Source organism: Coregonus clupeaformis, chromosome 24 (genome assembly GCF_020615455.1).
Source record: "Coregonus clupeaformis isolate EN_2021a chromosome 24, ASM2061545v1, whole genome shotgun sequence".
Lineage (NCBI taxonomy): Eukaryota > Metazoa > Chordata > Actinopteri > Salmoniformes > Salmonidae > Coregonus > Coregonus clupeaformis.
Genome location: NC_059215.1, coordinates 44,244,870 through 44,256,495, shown reverse-complemented (window position 1 = coordinate 44,256,495; position 11,626 = coordinate 44,244,870). Strand labels below are relative to the sequence as shown.

The 11,626-nt window shown below is 44.0% G+C and overlaps 1 protein-coding gene across 1 annotated transcript; it reads right to left on the bottom strand.

Annotated features, from left to right (window-relative positions):
* Nucleotides 1-568: 568 nt before the first annotated feature.
* On the bottom strand, nt 569-11,062 carry LOC121538577 (interleukin-17 receptor C). The gene is made up of 17 exons (XM_041846717.2): nt 10,701-11,062; nt 10,180-10,423; nt 9,197-9,221; nt 8,316-8,444; nt 7,873-7,983; nt 7,568-7,674; nt 7,345-7,447; nt 5,608-5,649; nt 5,315-5,460; nt 5,098-5,160; nt 4,874-4,931; nt 4,537-4,772; nt 4,245-4,295; nt 4,059-4,113; nt 2,239-2,328; nt 1,978-2,016; nt 569-1,793 (listed from the first exon to the last, which is right to left on the bottom strand). The coding sequence occupies exons 2-17, from the start codon at nt 10,288-10,290 to the stop codon at nt 997-999; spliced, it is 2,163 nt and encodes a 720-aa protein (XP_041702651.2). The 5' UTR covers nt 10,291-10,423; nt 10,701-11,062; the 3' UTR covers nt 569-996.
* Between the last annotated feature and the right edge of the window lie 564 nt (nt 11,063-11,626).

The window sequence follows — 11,626 nt, the reverse complement described above, 5'->3', positions numbered from 1 at the left end:
CTCTCCTAACCTGCTACGAAAAGTAACTTCTGTCCGTAGTTGTGCTCCATCTAGTCACAACCACTGTAGACCTATGACTGATTATTGATCACCCAGTCACAGTAATGCACCAGAACATAATGCACAAATGTATAAAATGAAATGTAACAGTGTTGGGGAAGCTACTCTGAAATCATAGTTTACCAAACTACCAATTACTTCACACTGGAAGAAGTTAAGCTACATTAAAGCTACCCTTAATTTTAAAAAAAATACTTTACTTCAGTAAAGCTATTTTGGAGTAGTTCACTACATCCAAGCTACTTAGGTTAATTTTTCACTATCTAAATCTGAAATGTCATAGGCTACAAATTGCAAGACAGATCGCTCTGGAGTCAGATGTTAACAGAATGTGTAATTTAGCCTATTAAACACGTTTAAAGTGAGAATTAGGAATGTCTGATACCAAAAAAGAAAGGACATTCTTGCCTACTTCACCCATATTTTATTTGAGCAAGTAGTTAGCAAAAAAAAAAGTAAAACTACTGAAAACACTAATAAGATTTTTATTTAGTTAAACTACCACCAAGCTACTGCAAAATGTCGTTTAATTAGTAGTTGAACTACATGTAGTTCACTACTTCCTAACCCTGGCGTTTAACAACTTAACAAACCACTTAGTAAAATAAAAAACTTTACAAATTAACCATATAACATTTTGAAATGAAGATAATGGTTGAGTACAACAATGTCACACATTTACAGTTCAGGGATGAGCACCAAGATGGAGTTGACAGTAGTGTTTCAAGAGCGCAAAAGTGAATAACTTCCAATATTTACAAGTCATGCTCTACTTTGGACAGTAGCTCTACACCTGCATGATGAGATACAGTGTCAACAAGTCACCATCTCCTGAAGTCCTTATGTCCAGTATCTGATTATAGTATACTGTATAAGTGCCACAGTTACCGTCCTTTAGAAAAAGCCCCTGGTTCCTTCCTAGCCTCTCATGTCCTCTCAGACCCAGTCCATCCCGCTGGTCTTGGTGCAGGTGTCAGGACTGGATGGTGGGGTGGTGAGACACGGCTCCAGAGGCACAGACTCCCAGGGGTCCTCCACCCCTGCACCAACACAGTCCTGTGGCAGCCCTGCAAGCTGTAACACTGCTGAACCCCCCGCAGACCCTCTCAGCCCACCAGCCAGAGCCCGTGAGGCTGCCCTGAGCCCCCCTGCCAGTGCCCATGAGGCTGCCCCCCTACCTCGCCCCAAAGCCAGTTCAGTCAGGAAGCCCAGGCTCTGGGAGGGGAGGCTGAAGAGCTGCATCCCCCTGAAGAGCTCAGGCAGGGGGCGGCCACCACCAGGAGGCTGGGTGGGCAGAGACTCAAACTGCACCAGGGTGAAGCGTTCGCCGGCGCGGCCCTGCAGATTGTCCGCCAGAATGCAGGTGAGTGAAGCGCTGAAGACATCCAAATATGGAGAACGACACCCCTCCACTGCCTCCCCATCCTCGTCACACCCACTCCCCCGGAGAGTGTCCCTCTCCCATCCCCTGCTGCCCCACTCCTCTGCCCTCTCCCAGGCTGCCTGGGTCAGCACCAGCACCACTTTGCCCCCCTGTCTCTGCAGGCAGTCCAGCCGGGAGTGGAGCCATGGAACAGGTCCCAGGACACTGAGCTCAGCCCGGCTCCACAGGTCAACAGACACACTGAAGCCCAGAGAGGACAGGGACGTGCCCAAACGGCACACCAGCCCCGGCAGAGCCTGATCACTGTCAGGAGGGTACAGCAACACGATATGGCTGCCTCCTACTGCACCTGAGAGAGGGAGAGAGGGGGAGGGGCGTGTAGAGAAAAGGGATGGAGAGGGAGAAGAAGGACAGAGGTAAGGGAGGTAGAGGGAAGGAAATCAAGAGAGAGAGCGCTTATTCTTCTAAAACGTGAAGAACGTATATAATTGGACTCAGACTAGAGACTGTGAATAGAAAGGGCAAATTATTACCTCCTATGTCATCGTCTTTCAACCATCTCCACACGTATCCTGTCAGCAGACACACATCGTAATTATGGCAAAGTCATTACAGTGAGATGTGTGTGTGCTGTCCTAGCCTCAGTACCAAGCTGAGAAATGTGCCTCACACTCTAGAAATAAACATCTCAGGCTTGAAACCAGGCAAGTAGTATTATATTAATTTTATTAGATGTGATTACATAGCTTCAGAGATAGCTAATAATATTATGAATATATAGTTGCATCACTAACCTTTGAGAGCACCATGGATGACGCAGGCCCCAAGTACCGCCAGACAGATTAGTCCAATCAGGAGAGTCAGACTCCATCGGTTCCGTGGCGCTATAGGGGAAGTCTGTCTGATTATATAGAGCTGGGGATCAATGCCTCATAATCCATGACTGTATCCATTATTTCTGCCAAATATCCTTTTAGCTAATAGAGCACTAATCTCTATGCTGCGTGTTAGAGAGACAGAGATTAACCAATGAGCTAACCTGGTCTATACTATCGACACTGATATACAATTAACAATATGGTTAACTTCATCAGTTCAGTTAATACAGTCACCTCCAAAATTATTGGAACCTTTGATAAAGATGAGCAAGAAAAGACTGTATAAATTAAGTAATACAAATTCTGAGCTGTTTGCAAAAAAAGTTGGGAAAATATATGATTTTATAATAATACAATTGCATGTTGTATAACAAGTAATACCCCCCCAATTAAAACAAAAAAATTACTAAACAACAACAACAACAACGGATAGGTGTCAAAATTATTGCCACCCCTAAAGATTCAAACAAAAAATGTAAATCTGCATGAACATTCTACTTTGTTACGGTCATCTCAGCTTAAGGAACTGTAATGTGGCCTTCCATGGCTTCCTGTTTCACTGGGGCATAAAAATTAAGTAACATAAAATCCATTTGTCATCCATCACCATGGGGTAAGGTAAAGAACTCACAAACAAAAAGAGACAAATGGTTGCTGACCTTCATAAATCAGGCAATGATACAAAAAAATTACTAAAACAATAATTATAAACTGGGTGGTTCGAGCCCTGAATGCTGATTGGCTAGACCGTATACCACGGGTTTGACAAAACATGTATTTTTACTACTCTAATTACATTGGTGACCAGTTTATAATAGCAATAAGGCGTCTGCCTCACTGTGCGTGGGGACAGGATACACTTACCAGCAGTTTACCACTGTTCAAGTGGTTTTACACTTTTTAATTATTGCCCTAATAGTGATATGTGGTATAATTAAGCAATAAGGCTCTCGGAGGTTTGTGATATGTTGCCAATATACCACGGCTAAGGGCTGTATTCAGGCACTCTGCGTTGCGTCGTGCATGAGAACAGCTCTTAGCTGTGGTATGTTGGCCATATACCACACCCCCAGGCTTATTGCTTAATTATACCACTTACCACTATTAGGGCAAGTATTAAAAAGTGTAAAACCACTTGAACAGTGGTAAGTGTATCTTATCCCCACGCACAGTGAGGAAGATGGTTCGGGAGGCAACGGAAAATCGAAGGGCATCAGTTGGAGAATTACAGAATTTGGTCACATCTTGGGGGTCACCTAAGTTTGCTAAACGGCATTGGCACTAGGATTGGAACCGGGTGCTATGGTCAGATGAAAATAGAGGTCTTTAACCACGCAAACCAGCGGTGGGTTTTTGTCAACGAAGGATGCATATGCCGAAAATAACCTCATACCTATAGTAAAATATAGTGTTGGATCTTTGATGTTATGGGGCTGTTTTGCTTCCACTGGTCATGGGGCCTTTGTTAAGGTCAACGGCATCATGAACTCTACCAAGTACCAGAACATTTTAGCCCAAAAACCTGGTTGCGTCTACCAGGGAGAACTTGTGGTTTCAGCAAGACAATGACCTCAAGCACACATAAAATAAAATAAAAAGTGAACATACAATATAGCTCGATAAAATCATCTTTATCAAGGGCGCCAGTAGTTTTGGAGGTGGCCAGATAATCAATCATTATAGATCAATTGTATGAAAATGCATGACATATTGACGCTCAGGGATGAAATTCATACTTGCAAATGGACATATTAAGGGATCCAGCTTTGTATCCATCCCCTGCACTTTCATCTAGACAACAAGAAGCAGTACAGTGTCAGACACAAACACTTCTCAGTAAATACTGGCTCACATTTTCATTTATACAGTGCATGTTGCCCAATAGTCATTGGACAAGTGTGAAAGGAAAGAAAAGGTCTTACCTGAACACACAGAGCAGGATGGGGGTTCACATTGATGAACTCTCCTCTTTTCTGACAAAAGACACATCCAAACACATACACACTGTTAGTCATCAGGAAACACCAGATAGTCCTCTGTGGTTTAGCAATGCCAAAGTCGTGGGTTTGATTCCTGCTGGGGCCACCCATACGAAAATGTATGCATGCACTACTGTGAGTCGCTTTGGATAAAAACGTCTGCTAAATGGCATATATTATTATACACATTATTAAAGGTAATGGGTAAGTAGACTTTTCACAAAGTTGGCATTACCCAGTGTCCGTGGAGAGCGGCCGTCCACCCGGCATGTGTGTGATTGTGCATCCTCTGCCTGGTTCCCATCACTTCCTCACACTGCCCCCCCACTGAGTCCCTCCTGCACAGCCACAGTTCCCCCTCTAGCTGGCAGGGGGCAGTGATGTTCCAGCTCAGTGCTGTGCCGTTCTCTGCACTAGTCTGAGCCTCCACTGACACAGATACGTTGTTGTGCCACATACTTCTGAAAAGCTCTGAGTTAGGAATGGAGGCATTTCGCTGTTAGAATATCAAACCCTTCAAGTCCAGAAGCAAGGTTTCTGCGGTAGGGAAGCAATCTTATTGGTCCCCTTACCTTTGTTGTTCATGAAGGGGCAGATCTCTCTGCGTAGATTCTTTCCCTTCCACCAAACCTGATGGAAAGCCACAGACAAGGAATGTGCATGTGACTCCTGCATGATAATGATTACAAAATGTTTCATTTTCTGTCAAATTATATCAATCTTCAATTCAGCATTGGAAACAGGTTGTTCCTCAGCTTTTTTATGCCGAGCTGCAGCCAAATCAAGCAATGTTTACCTTAAAGCACAGACAGGGCGCTATAGACCTCAGCGGGATTATCATCTCTCTCTGGCCCTCTTGCTGAAAGAAGAAGAAAGGAATTTAGGAAGAGAAGGTGACAGTGAGCAAAGAGGTTACAGCTTGACCTTATAAAAATGTGTGCTTTACAAGCTAAGGATGATGCTAAATTATTTAGACAAGTAGACAGACTTTCAACGGTAACAGACAGACTGACCCACTCCTGGATTCTGCAGAATCCAAGCTCTTCAGTCCCGGACATCTGACACATGCTCATCCCACTGGTCGGTGTTTCGTTAGAACTCTTTAATTTGAGCACAGCCACATCTCTCTTCTCATCAATCACAGCTTGGAGCCTGGGCACTGAGACATGAATCAGCCAATCAGATGTCAGTCAATCAGGGGTTTAAATGGTGGCATAAAACTAAATCAGGCTCAGTGCAATACATGAGGATGCAGAGAACAGTGTACTGATGAAAATGATTGCAACTTAAAATAATAATGACTCACCATCACATTCTTTCACAATACCATCTAGGTTTGGGGAACAAACTTCAAGACAGAAAGAGGGGGAGAGAGTGGTCGTCAAAATACATGATCTGATTAATAAAATGCATAGCCTACAGTACAGTTGTGGTATAAATGTATGATATACACTGCTCAAAAAAATAAAGGGAACACTTAAACAACACAATGTAACTCCAAGTCAATCACACTTCTGTGAAATCAAACTGTCCACTTAGGAAGCAACACTGATTGACAATAAATTCCACATGCTGTTGTGCAAATGGAATAGACAACAGGTGGAAATTATAGGCAATTAGCAAGACACCCCCAATAAAGGACTGGTTTTGCAGTTGGTGACCACAGACCACTTCTCAGTTCCTATGCTTCCTGGCTGATGTTTTGGTCACTTTTGAATGCTGGCGGTGCTTTCACTCTAGTGGTAGCATGAGACGGAGTCTACAACACACACAAGTGGCTCAGATAGTGCAGCTCATCCAGGATGGCACATCAATGCGAGCTGTGGCAAGAAGGTTTGCTGTGTCTGTCAGCGTAGTGTCCAGAGCATGGAGGCGCTACCAGGAGACAGGCCAGTACATCAGGAGACGTGGAGGAGGCCGTAGGAGGGCAACAACCCAGCAGCAGGACTGCTACCTCCGCCTTTGTGCAAGGAGGAGCAGGAGGAGCAATGCCAGAGCCCTGCAAAATGACCTCCAGCAGGCCACAAATGTGCATGTGTCTGCTCAAACGGTCAGAAACAGACTCCATGAGGGTGGTATGAGGGCCCGACGTCCACAGGTGGGGGTTGTGCTTACAGCCCAACACCGTGCAGGACGTTTGGCATTTGCCAGAGAACACCAAGATTGGCAAATTCACCACTGGCGCCTTGTGCTCTTCACAGATGAAAGCAGGTTCCCACTGAGCATGTGACAGACGTGACAGAGTCTGGAGACGCCCGTGGAGAACGTTCTGCTGCCTGCAACATCCTCCAGCATGACCGGTTTGGCAGTGGGTCAGTCATGGTGTGGGGTGGCATTTCTTTGGGGGCCGCACAGCCCTCCATGTGCTCGCCAGAGGTAGCCTGACTGCCATTAGGTACCGAGATGAGATCCTCAGACCCCTTGTGAGACCATATGCTGGTGCTGTTGGCCCTGGGTTCCTCCTAATGCAAGACAATGCTAGACCTCATGTGGCTGGAGTGTGTCAGCAGTTCCTGCAAGAGGAAGGCATTGATGCTATGGACTGGCCCGCCCGTTCCCCAGACCTGATTCCAATTGAGCACATCTGGGACATCATGTCTCGCTCCATCCACCAACGCCACATTGCACCACAGACTGTCCAGGAGTTGGCGGATGCTTTAGTCCAGGTCTGGGAGGAGATCCCTCAGGAGACCATCCGCCACCTCATCAGGAGCATGCCCAGGCGTTGTAGGGAGGTCATACAGGCACGTGGAGGCCACACACACTACTGAGCCTCATTTTGACTTGTTTTAAGGACATTACATCGAAGTTGGATCAGCCTGTAGTGTGGTTTTCCACTTTAATTTTGAGGGTGACTCCAAATCCAGACCTCCATGGGTTGATAAATTTGATTTCCATTGATCATTTTTGTGTGATTTTGTTGTCAGCACATTCAACTATGTAAAGAAAAAAGTATTTAATAAGATTATTTCTTTCATTCAGATCTAGGATGTGTTATTTTAGTGTTCCCTTTATTTTTTTGAGCAGTGTATATTATTCTTACCATTTTGTAAAGAGGGGATAATGGTGGTTCCTGAGGTAGATAATGCATAGACCTTGACTGGACTTCCATATGGTACTGGCACCAGCAATAAAGATAGCCACATCTGCAGAAATCAAACATGTCCTGTCAACTAAACAACCCTAGCAGTGCCCAAAGTTCCCCAAAATAACCATAACATTTTTAATAGACAACAGTTCAATGACAGGTGATGGAGGGAATTTACCTCAGGAGAGTGCTGGTCCCCCAGCGCTGAATGGCTCAATGTAAATGTCACTTTCTTGCAGCGATCAATGACGTGTGGGTAGCTGTAACACAATGTTACAGAAGCTTCTGGAACATATACAGTAGGAGAGACAGCAGAGCAAGTATTGTAGTTTCAAAAGGTTGAAAGATATTCAGTTAATATGAAGTTAGCAAACACAGTGAGACCATCATTTATTTGACTTGACCATATACAGTTCCCCCAATGAGTGTGTGTGTGTGTGTGTGTGTGTGTGTTATCTCTTTTGGCACAATATTTGTTCTTACCTGTTTGGCTGGGTGGCATCCCTAGGGCACTCCTTTCTCCCTCTTCCTTCAGCTTAGGGTTGTAATCTTTGTTACCGTGGTCAGCAGACACTTCCTGGTCCTCATGCTGATCTGAGACGGCAGAAACAGCAACACCATATCATGTGCTGAGAACAGCAAAGCTGCAAAAGCCCCAAAACTACAACCTATCAATAGTATCCTGCAGTACACACAAAAGTCCCAGGCACAGTGACATCCTGTTGGAGTTAAGGTTAGTCCTGTTAGGGGTAGTGGTAGTGTTATGGTTAAGGACTGCGGAATAATGCATTGAGACATTAGAGTGCATCACAGTGTCTCCCTAGGCAGGCCACAATGTATCAAGGGTAGGATTTACTAGACTAATCACAGTGTCTAGGACGAGAGAGATTTTGCTGCAGCTGAATGCTTGAAGCTGTACGGGTTACCTTTGATTGTGAAGAAGACCTGGACTCGCAGGCAGGGTTTGCAGTCATGTCTGCTGGTGCAACACAGAATCACTCTAAGCTCCAACCACCTAACATTCACAGGACCTTTCATGACAGGAAGGGCAACATCTAAGATGCAGAGAGAGAGAGAGAGAGAGAGAGAGAGAGAGAGAGAGAGAGAGAGAGAGAGAGAGGGTTAACTTATCACGATGTCAAGATGATAATTTCAAAGATTCTACTGAGTTACAGTTCATATAAGGAAATCAGTCCATTGAAATAAATACATCTATAGATTTCACATGTCTGGGCAGGGGTGCAGCCATGGGTGGGCCTTGGCGGGCATAGGCCCACCCACTTGGCAGCCAGGCCTACCAATTGGGGAGCCAGGCCCAGCCAATCAGAATTAGTTTTTCCCCACAAAAGGGCTTTATTACAGACAGAAATACTCCTCAACACCCCCACCCCGCTGGTGGACATTCCTGCAGTCAGCATGCCAATTGCATGCTCCCTCAAAACTTGAGACATCTGTGGGATTGTGTTGTGTGACAAAACTGCACCTTTTAAAGTGGCCTTTTATAGTCCCCAGCACAAGGTGCACCTGTGTAATGATCATGCTGTTTAATCAGCTTCTTGATATGCCACACCTGTCAGGTGGATGGATTATCTTGGCAAAGGAGAAATGCTCAATAACATGGATGTAAACAAATTTGTGCACACTTTAGAGAAATAAGCTTTTGGTGCGTATGGAACATTTCTGGGATTTTGTATTTCAGCTCATGAAACATGGGACCAACACTTTACATGTTGCATTTATATTTTTGTTCAGTGTAATTTGGCTTATAATGCATTATATATATTATACTTTCTTTGTATGGTCTCACCTTTTACACTGCAGTCAGTCAGGCCCTAAGGAGAGAACACAGAGAGAGTGATTTCCTACAACATACAGACCAGGCAGGACGGAGTTTGGGAAACTCTGTTCTACAGTACAGACTGTGCAACAGCATGTCAATAAAAACGTTCATCTGTTCACTCAAACTGATCAAGCGTCTAACCAGTGTTGACTTAATGCACATACACCAGACTAGATCAGGAATTTGGTTACTGCAGAGAGAGCAGGTTAAGGTTCATTGTGATGTTTTCTTTCTGACAGCCTCTGACTAGATATGACAAATTACTTTTCAAATGAAATGAATGAATAAATTAATAAATTATCATGGTGCCTGCAAGTGAACTAAAGCTTGTCTTGAGTGGCGCAGTGGTCTAAGGCACTGCATCGCAGTGCTAACTGTGCCACTAGAGATCCTGGTTTGAATCCAGGCTTTGTCGCAGCCGGCCGCGACCGGGAGACTCATGGGCGGCGCACAATTGGCCCAGCGTCGTCCAGGGTAGGGGAGGGAATGGCCGGCAGGGATGTAGCTCAGTTGATAGAGCATGGCGTTTGCAATGCCAGGGTTGTGGGTTCGATTCCCATGGGGGTCAGTATAAAAAAATATGTATTCACTAACTGTAAGTCGCTCTGGATAAGAGCGTCTGCTAAATGACTAAAATGTAAATGTAAATGTTGTCTGTTTGGTTGGGTTTTTGTATGTGCCCTCCCCTCCCCTCCCCCCACCCCTCCCACAGACACAGCCAACATGAATTTGCATGTGGTAAAGAAAGTCACACAAGCATGCACACACACAAACACACACACAAATAACAATATATCTATCTGCACAATCATACTTGTGTGCAATAGCTATATCTTACCAGTATTTATAGCCTAAATACAGTACTTGCAATATTACCTTTAGAATAGAAATGATTTGAAACACACTTGAAAAACAATTTAAGAAAACCTAAGAGGCCAAATGTCTTTTACCTGGCCACAGGTAAGTCGATGTGCACCGTATATCATCTCCAGCGCGGATGGGGACCTTATTTGCAGCAGTAACAGTAGGACAAAGTGAACGCAATGGAACAGGCGAGCCATTGGCACTACAGCACCCTGGACAGCGCTTCTGCGTCCACCAGGTTGGCGCTTCCTTTTCCTGCGCCCTGTCCGAAGAGTCCGTCTCGAAAAGTGGAGGCGGTTGCGCTGATCACACGGATTCCCACATCATTATCTAGAGGCAAGAATCATATACTCGTCACTTCCCGACGTTTACTGGCAGTCCTCCGAAGGCACAGTGTTTCTCAGTGATTTCTTCATTATCATCAATTAAAGGTAAGTTAATAAATTGTAAACTGAAGTAGGCTACCAAAAAATTTTACAGGGTAAATGTTTGTACTTAATAAGATACATTTCTCATGCACAGGACTAACGAATAACTGTGTGTAATTCATATAGGCCTAATGATGCACAGCACATTCATATTACAATTTCACTACAATTTTACTTACAGTTGTGTCAACATGCACCTGTTGTTTCAGGTAGATCAAACGTTATCTAGCTAGTCCTGTGGATGCTCTGTGACACTTCAATCCAATCTCCTGGAAACAGTGTGAATGGAGTGTGTGACAGTCAGGAGGAAGACAGAGGGAGGTATGTTTACTTGAAAAGGTGGCTCAATTGTGCTGCATGGAGTTGCCAGTTAGATTTCAATGATCAATGTCATTTTGCTTTTTTAGTACAGTGGTTCTGAATTACAGAGGCGTCATGCCCATAGGGGGTACAAGGGCACGTGCCCTATCAGATTTGTCCTGTTACCAATACAGTATATACATATACTGTATATATACATAAACAAGAATGTCTGTAGAAAGCAAAAATGCAGAAGTTATTTTTATGGGGCCAACAGTCGATATCAACATCAAGGAAATTTACAAAAGAACACACATTTTTACAAATGTACAAAAAAGCATTTCAAAGTGTATGCAACATGCACTCATAAGCCCACACAATGGTAGATAGGGTAAAGGCATTAAACACAGAATACAGTTAATTTAAACCTTCAATGACAACTGATCTGCCTCTTTTTACTGCATATAATTGCAAACATGACTTACTTCTCAGGGTAGAACAATTTTGTCTTATGGTAGGGTGGCTTGGGGTTAAATGACCCCCAGGATTAAGCACCCCCCTCCTGTAATTCTCACATAACCCACTTTACTGTATGTCCCCATTTTTTAAAACACTTTCCCTGGTGCCACTATTCTTGCTCAACTAAAATGTGTATCTGTCTCATCTCTAATTTTTAAGTCACTCCAACAACATTGATGTAATAATTTGTAATTTAGTCTAATGAAGTTAGATCTATAAACGTTTTATATATATATACCATTAGGGGAGCCTAAAGATAAATAATCCACTTGGTTTGAGTAAAAAA

Excerpts from the sequence above, each read along its gene's own strand:
- LOC121538577 (XM_041846717.2), bottom strand. The coding sequence starts at position 10,290 with ATGGCTCGCCTGTTCCATTGCGTTCACTTTGTCCTACTGTTACTGCTG. Across the intron at positions 9,222-10,179 it reads ATCGACTTACCTGTGGCCAG|GGCCTGACTGACTGCAGTGT; the intron begins GTAAAAGACATT and ends TTCTCTCCTTAG. Across the intron at positions 7,448-7,567 it reads GGGACCAGCACTCTCCTGAG|ATGTGGCTATCTTTATTGCT; the intron begins GTAAATTCCCTC and ends TGATTTCTGCAG.